Below are 8,213 nucleotides of genomic sequence, written 5' to 3'. Positions count from 1 at the left end.
TCAACCTACAAGCTCAAACTGTCGTATTGGCAGGTAGTTGGACTCCAATGTTGATTACTGTTGATACGGACCCTCAATGATCTTTCATACCCAAAACGCAATCAACACAGTACACGAGACTGACGTTTTAAATTCGGCGAATTTCCTAGGTCCTAGGATAAATCCCTACCTAACTGCGACAAGGCACGCCGATCTAGGCGCGGGGGTAACACATGGCATCGCGGATAACAAAACACACAAAGATGTCCGAGCATCGTCCGGTTCGTTGTGCATAGCATTTTCGGAAGTACCAAGCTTTTTCTGGCGGTCCAGCTGCCGAGGAAATCTGGATCTGTAGCAATATGTCGGTCAGCAGTAGCGTTTGGAAATGGCTCATTGACTGGCTAGCACGGGGTCTGTGTTGACTTGATATTCCAACCATAAGGCAACGGCTTGATGATATTCGAGAGAACTGTGAACAATTAACATGATGAACCATCTGGTTGATAAATAGGATCAGATCGCACCACGGGTCCGACTTCTGGCATCCGATGGTGGCATACCATAGGCTTGGAAACAAGCACTCGCCTTGTTGGACTGATGAATTTGTCCAGGATCTAGGATTATGACTGGCAACATACAATTCCAGGATGCCAGTCTCCGCTCGAAACACATTAGCGGCCATGGCTGATCTCTCAACAGCCCTGCTCAGCCAAGTTGTCAAGGGTCCGCCCACCCCTCCCCCCAATTCACTATCGCCTGGCCCAGATAATATTTCCGAATCTGCGTTAACGCGCGGAGAGCCCCGGATCACGGACCAGCGCCACTAACACGGTGCTGCTGTTGTGCCCAGGGCTGGTAACGAACAACGATATACCTACTTGCAGACGCCTCTCCTTCCATACGGTACATTTCCTCTCTTCTCAGCCTAGTCGTCGTGAGCCAAACTTAACGACGTCAGCTCCGGCCTCGTGGCCTCGCCTTTCTTTTCTTCTTCGCAGGCCCTTCCAGAACACTAACTTTCCCGGGCGTTTAAGGCTGCGACTTTTAACACAGTCACTCGTTCTAACTACTCAAAGGTTTTGAGCCTTAGTACGCTCGCCTCGACGGGATTCTACGCTCGAAACCACGCCCGTGGAGGAGGTGTTATTAGGTACCACGCTTTGGGGTTTTGCTTAGCTATTCCTGGTCTAAGCATCGTGGTTCGGGAAACTTGCGATCTGTTCTCAGCGTTGAACAAGGTGATGAGCCGGAAAACCACATCGGAGAAGAACGGTCTCGGGTTACACGACCTCGCAACATTCGAGATATCCATTTTGCAAGGACGGATTCACACTGTTTATCACGGATTAGGAGACCGGCGGCAGAGGTTGGAGGTTCCATTGCAGGGTTGATTGACAAACAACAGTACATCCTAGCTTCTTCTTTCCGAGCAAAGCGAGAAAACGGGAGTTTGCCCGCCCTGTACTTGACGACCTGCAGCTTTTGTTCAACAGAGTCATATTTATGCTCGTTGACCGACGTGCCCCCAGTGTCCTTTCCGTTGGGGGACCCTTTGAGGCTTCCTCGACCAATCCCGGTAGAGGTGGGACACCGAGAGGGTTAACAGCTATGTCAACTTCACAGAACGTCTATACTCGCTCGCCCAATCCCTCAAACAGGTCCTACGACTCTTCGTCAGTCTCATCTGCAACATCGCCCAAATCTTTGTCCCAATTCACACCAGGGGCCATGAATACCAACCCACGTTTAAATCTACCGGCCACGCCCCAACCCATCGGCATCCCCCCTTTACCTCCAGTCAGCCAGGGCTTCCAATCATATGGCCCAATGACCACATCGTCGTCCCTTGGTCATGAATCTCTCGCCTCCAATGAGTCGGTGGCCAGTACACCAGGCCCGTCGACCTCCCAGTTAGCGGGCCCGCCTGGTTCTCAGGGGCAAAAGAGAGCCTATCGCCAGCGAAGGAAGGACCCCAGTTGCGATGCTTGCCGCGAGAGAAAGGTGAAGTGTGACGCAACTGAGACAGCAAGTTGTTCTGAGTGTTCTAGCCGCAATGTCAAGTGCCAATTCACAAAGGAGACGAACCGGCGTATGTCATCTATCAAACAGGTTCAGGATCTGGAAAAGCAAATGGAAAGGGTGAAGAGGGAGAACAGCGGGTTGCGGCGTATGCTTCAGGATCGCGAAGGACCAATGGAACTTGACGCCGAAGGAGGCAATGAAAATGCTTTCAATTTACCAGCCATCGGATCCGAACCGAAACGAAGAAAACGATCAGCTCCCGGGCAAGTACCGGATCTTTACAGAGCAAGGTCTAACGTACGAGACTTCTCGAGAGGTATCTGGAAGCTCCCAGCCCAATTTCGCGAACGCGCACCCGTCTTTTTCGACCCCCCAAGACCAGAGCTACCCGCCAGGCACCTGGTTGATCAGTTACTGCATGCCTACTACACATCGTCTCATTCCATGTTCCCGATCATACACTTTCCTACGTTTCGAGCATCCGTGAACGATTTATACAATAGTAATGGCGCCAGCAGAACATCTCCAGCTTGGCTGTCGTTATTTTTTGCGGTCCTTGCAACAGGCAGTCTATTTAGCCAAACGTCTAACTCGCAGCCGAACTCGTTTTATGAACCGGCCGAATTCCTCGAGACAGCCAACAAAATGCTCGATCCGTGGGCCAACGACTTCACTTTGGACTATGTGAGGGCACTGGCATTAGTATCTCTCTGTCTGAACGAGATGAATCTGAAGTCGGCGGCCTGGACGTGGCTAGGAAGAGCTGTCCGTGTCTCTCAGGACCTCGGGTTGCACATCGAGTCTGGACCATGGCCAGTCATTGATGGAGAAATGCGACGCAGAACCTGGTGGATGATCTACATACTAGACAGGACTATGGCGACGGAGCTTGGTCGGCCGGTCTCGATCAGCGACAACGATTGCGATGTTCCATTGCCAGCGGGGGTTGACGATCAGTTCATCCACGAGGGGGGAATGATGGTGCCTACAGGGGCTGAGCCTTTAACTCATTCTTTGCTCGCTGTCATTCATGTCGTACGATCGTATTCATCACTTATAGACGCTCTCTCGCCTGGTGCACTGGCTACGGCCCACCTTTCAAGTCTTGACACCCACTTCAAGAAGTGCTTGAGTACATTTCCTCCAGCTTGCGATCCGTCAAGCACTGTACCACTTGCGCCTCACTTTCTCGCACCCCTAGCGTACCTCTTTCATGCTCGACTTCTGCTACACCGACATCATCTTCACCCCGAGTACCCTGTCGAGGCCCGTATGGCATCCCTCGAAAGTTGTACACATATCTCTCTTGAAACAACGTCGCTTCTCCATCGGTCGAACTCAGCCCTTTTGGCAGACGGTGCGACTTCTTTGTTGACCACACACATCTTCCGCTGTGCGCTTTTCCTTCTCCTCACCGGTTATCTGGATCATGCATTGGCGGCAGTGCGAGCTTTGGCCTCAATCGATCGACGAAGAGATATCACCGTGGCCTGTGGGAGATATCTTTCATTTTTTGTGGCAACATTAACAGCGAAGCGAGTTGAGTACACCAACTACTTGGCAAGGACCGCCGCACCACCATTCGGTTCTTCGAGGTCATCAATCGATCAGACGGCCCTGCTCCAGATGCTTTCCCGAGACGAAGACCTGTTAGCGTATGCCTCTGCCGATCTTCAAGCCTCGCCTGATGCTTCATGGCTTTGGGCTGGCGCAGAGCGAGAAGTTCCGCTGTCCCAAACATCTTCTCCATTCCAGCATTCGACTGCCACATCAAGCAGCGAGCTATTCAGCCCCGAGGCCCGTACAGGCCTAAAAGAAGTAGAGGGCAAAGAATGGGGTGGGTGGGTAAGGCTTGAGGCTGCGGTACGTGGGTTAGAGGGTGTACCAGCCACAACTCCAAATCCCTCAAGCGCGACCTGGACACTACCTCCTCCTATAAAGAGCGAAACACCTGGCCCGTCGGTGGAACTCCCAAGGTTAGGTGATGTACCCCGATTCGGGTCCGAAATGCCAAAGCTAGGAGAGGGCAGCACAGCAGTTAGCCCTGCTACAGGCGGCAACAGGACACCAAGCGGAAGCGCACCCAATCCAGCGACGAGCAAAGAACGATTGAGCATTGCGAACATCATCTAGAGAGCTTGACAGAAGGGGCCATGAAGCGAATTATTAATGTTTATTTATGAGACGTGTCTTCCTTGTTTAGTGCTGGAAGCTGGCTCTTTCGGAAGAAAAAAGTTGAAGGAGCAAGGCGTATACATATATAATTTGCTTTTGTTTTAGGGTGCATTTTGTTTTGTCGTGCGTATCGACATATTGTCGTGTACCGCTGTTTTCAGGCAGCACCGCTCGGGGAGCATCTATACAAAGATACCACGCGCTGCATGAGACGGGTATAGGATTTTGCATAGCACTTAGGCGTAACGGGCGTTCTTGGGCAGAGACCCATAGATTTTTATACCGTCCTGTGACGGTTGTAATAGGAATAAAGCTTCATCGTTTAGGTGAAGCATGCATGCGCTAGACGGCCACCAGTTTGGGGACTTCAACTAAAAGGATGCTAATGTCTCGTGAGTGATTGAGAAATATCGAGCACTTCTTGTTTTCACAATGCTATACACAGCTTCAAGCGACAGGTCCTTGATTCAACCCCATTTCAACTGCTCTTTCACACAGCGTGTGTTTCATGTCACCTCCGTCGTTCACGTACTCGGCAAGCTCAAGGGCTTTCAACGCCCATTTATGACACAACTTTTGATCGTCTCTCCCCGACATATCAATGGCATGGTTGAAAGTAGCTGCAATGATATAATCCAAGTCATCTGCAGGGAAAGGGCTTTGCATCTGTATACCTATGTTAGCACTAGGAAACATCTAACGATAGGGGTGCCAGTTCTATAGGGGCTGACTTACTTGGCTACCTTCACGTGCGATCGTGACTGCTTGTTCGACAACTTGCAGAGCCAAAAGGTCATCTAATGGAAGTATGGCCTTGAATAGACAGCGTATGTATTTGGCCAGTCGCTTGTTGTCGAATCTTTCTAGCGAATGTATCTGGTTGATGATGAGACACATGGTTCCGTACACAACTGGAATCATTAGCTCTTCTGTCTGGCTTGTCAAACATGAATAATCGCTTACCATTACCCGGAGCTTCACTCCTTAACAGGCAGTCTCCCATAGCTTTGTACATTGTTTCATCCTTGCAGACCTCGGCTTTTCGGACGATTTGGTTTAAATCGTCCCAGTTCTTGAGATGGATAGCGCCTTCAAAATCAAAAACGAAAAGCGTCGTCGCTTTAGACAATAGATCAGGGCAGATTTCGGTCTCTGGGCCGTCATTGACCTGCTCGCTAAAGAATATGTCGAATTCTGAAATGTGATGCCTTGCTTCAAGATATCTTTGGAGTTGCTCATCTATCTTGTCATCAATACGTGCTTGCGAGATAAGGGCCGCTGCGATGACAAAATTGCAGCGGGCTATCATTAGTCTCCTATCAGCCTCATCATCGGAAGAAATGTCCGAAGGATAGCAGGTTGCAAAGGCGAGACACGCGCGAAAGACACGGATGACATGCCACAGCCCCTAAACGTGGCATTTCGTTACACCGATGTTGTAAGCATTTTTCCTGAACCAGTGCAGCTCCAGGACTGTGAATATCCTGGCGTCGCTCTCATCCTTTAGGTTCACCTTTGCGTACTCGACAGCTATTCGTGTTAGCAGATACTTGAAACTCGATGACAAAACGCACCCCTTTCGAATAATACACAGGTTTCCTCCTCAAGCTCAGGAACTCGGTCTATGTTTTCATCTGGCAAAGTCTCAATCATGTGGATCAGCCGTATAGCACATCTGATGATCGAAGGCAGATTTATAGTCGACGGATCTGCCGTATCGAACCCTTCGACTGCTGCTTTCAGGGTCTCCAGAGTCATGAGCTTGTCGCCGGCGTTCTGTGCATCTCTTGCACAGGCATATATGATGTCCCGACATTGGCTTTTGTCCGGCATCTTGCCCAGATATTCGATGCATTGGCGCCCCAATTGGTGGTTCCAGCTTTTCAAAGCCACCTTAAACATGAGATATCTAGTAAGAGGTTCGTCCTGTATACTTTTAGGCATAGCATGGAAAGCAGCATGCGCAGCATCTATATCTTCGCATGCAATCGCACAACGCATCAACCTTCGGCTGAACTTTCCTTGACTTGTCTCGCCACTGTTGGAAAAGATCGGATGAAGTGCAGCTTGGCACCAGAGTTCGCATCCTTTGTACCACTTATTGGAATAGCTAATATCGAGTTTCTTCCAAATGAGCTTCCGGATGTCAGGTATAATGAATTGCGGAAGTAGCATGATAAAACTTACCGAAACCGCAGCAGCTGAGGCCTCGACATTGCACTGGCCAATTTCTTGAGCGAGTTGATTCAGAAGTCGAACCAAGTCCTTTGTTGCTACAAGCGTTTCTGTATCCATCGTGGCCATCCAAACACGCCGAACAACAGCTTTCCCTATCCAACCCACGTTACCATGCGGTAACAACTTCTTGGTGATCAACTCTTCCATCAAGCTCTTTGCCAACCGAGGACCCCTGGGATGTAGTTCGCCAATACGATGTAGGAGAAGTCCGAGTCCCGCATCCGTGAGGGTGTATGATCGAATCATACGTCGTAGAATACTTGCGCATGAATCGATATCGAAAATCTCGTCAGGATACCGGTGGATAATTTCAAGTTTCCAATGAAGCACAATTGGCTTGTCTCCAATCTCGGCTTCCATTTGTAACGTAATCCCATCGGCTTCCTCTAAATTTTCTTGTGAACCCGTAGCGAGCAGTGTCTGTATTAGCTCGTGATAGATAGACATGCGAAGTTCCAGCCCTTCCTTCGAGAGCCTCTCCAGACCTTGACTGTTGACAAGGTCGAGTGCTCGTCGTAACCATTTCAAAGCCATGCCATGGTCGTCCCTGGACAAAAGTTCGCTTCCGATACACTGAAATGTATCAGCCAACCTTTCAGCAGATGATGGGTCGATAAGGTGTAAGAGATCATCCGCCTTTGTGTACATGTGCTCGGCAACATCCAGACAACCTTGCTTCCATGACTTAATAAGTTAGCGGGGCGTTGACAGCATACCACCCTGGACTTACCAAAGCGCATCGCATCGCAAAGTATTCCGCTTCAATCTTTTGGATCTGTGCCGTATCTTCTGTTGTTGTATGCTTTGACTTCTTTAGTCGGCCAATATAATCGGCAGCCTTGGTCATGCTCAAAAGTGCGCCATCGAGATCGGAAGATTCCACGCAAACTCTAGCCAGTGTAAGTGACATCCCCATCATGCCTAACAGTATTTCCACGAGGTCTTGTTCTTCGTCATTACGTGTGTCACGCGCCAAGGCGTGGATAAGGAAAGCCAGAACACGGGCGCGGACTTGCAGCAGCATCCTCGACGACGACGACAAGATTTCATCTCTCTTCCTCCTACCTTTGATACACTCGTTCCATAATTCCCTCGCAACTTCCCTCAATGATCTCGAAATCTCACGCGTTGGTAACGTTCGCTGCTCGACCAAAGCATTGACTGAAGATATGTGGTGATTTACATCGGAGAGAAGAACATCATTGGAGCTGGAATCGTGGGAGTTTGGTAATCTAGAAAGAAGATCTGTCACAAACTCTGCCCAAGCATCCCCAGTCAGTAGACTATAACCACCCCTGAAAATGCTATCCTTACCTGCAATCCCTTCGAGCTTCTTGATTTGACCAACGGTCAATATGCTAGCCGGCGTCATGTTGGGTTCAAATAGGGGCAAAGCAAGTGCTTCTTAACCAAGTACAAGAACCCAGACAAAGGGTTTGAAAGAGTGAAATTGTTGGTTCACTATTGCCACCGAGTTGAGAATTTTGTGCAAAACACATTGGATGTCAGTAAGGGCAGGAGCGCTGCGGACGTTCCTTCCATTCAACACCACTGCCTACTGCCTACCCCTCTCACCAGACCAGGCCGCAAAAAGGGGCCTGGGGCAGCATGAGCAACGCGAACCTCTTTTAAACACAACATCATGTATCTTTAGGTCTGACAATGAAATGATATCATACTCCAAGTGTTGGTTTCTGTCTAGTGCAGCAAATGAATATACATACATACGCTTCCAGTTAATGCGTATCCGTGCGCCGATCCCTATTCTGACGGGTTTCTTTCTTTTTTTTTTTTTT

At 49.5% G+C, this 8,213-nt stretch overlaps 2 protein-coding genes across 2 annotated transcripts; one reads left to right on the top strand and one right to left on the bottom strand.

Moving 5' to 3' along the window:
* Positions 1–1,710: 1,710 nt before the first annotated feature.
* FIESC28_00329 (uncharacterized protein) lies at positions 1,711–4,137 on the top strand (the record flags this gene model as incomplete). The annotated part of the gene is made up of 1 exon (XM_031154480.1): positions 1,711–4,137. The coding sequence occupies one exon, from the start codon at positions 1,711–1,713 to the stop codon at positions 4,135–4,137; it is 2,427 nt and encodes an 808-aa protein (XP_031021450.1).
* A 489-nt stretch (positions 4,138–4,626) lies between these two features.
* FIESC28_00328 (uncharacterized protein) lies at positions 4,627–7,789 on the bottom strand (the record flags this gene model as incomplete). The annotated part of the gene is made up of 7 exons (XM_031154479.1): positions 4,627–4,845; positions 4,915–5,090; positions 5,143–5,587; positions 5,693–5,709; positions 5,754–6,315; positions 6,367–7,101; positions 7,148–7,789. The coding sequence occupies 7 exons, from the start codon at positions 7,787–7,789 to the stop codon at positions 4,627–4,629; spliced, it is 2,796 nt and encodes a 931-aa protein (XP_031021449.1).
* Between the last annotated feature and the right edge of the window lie 424 nt (positions 7,790–8,213).

Source organism: Fusarium coffeatum (genome assembly GCF_003316985.1).
Source record: "Fusarium coffeatum strain FIESC_28 chromosome Unknown BRIP53273_contig_8, whole genome shotgun sequence".
Taxonomy (NCBI): domain Eukaryota; kingdom Fungi; phylum Ascomycota; class Sordariomycetes; order Hypocreales; family Nectriaceae; genus Fusarium; species Fusarium coffeatum.
The sequence above is the reverse complement of the archived record's forward strand: the minus strand, read 5'-3'. Positions and strand labels throughout refer to the sequence as shown.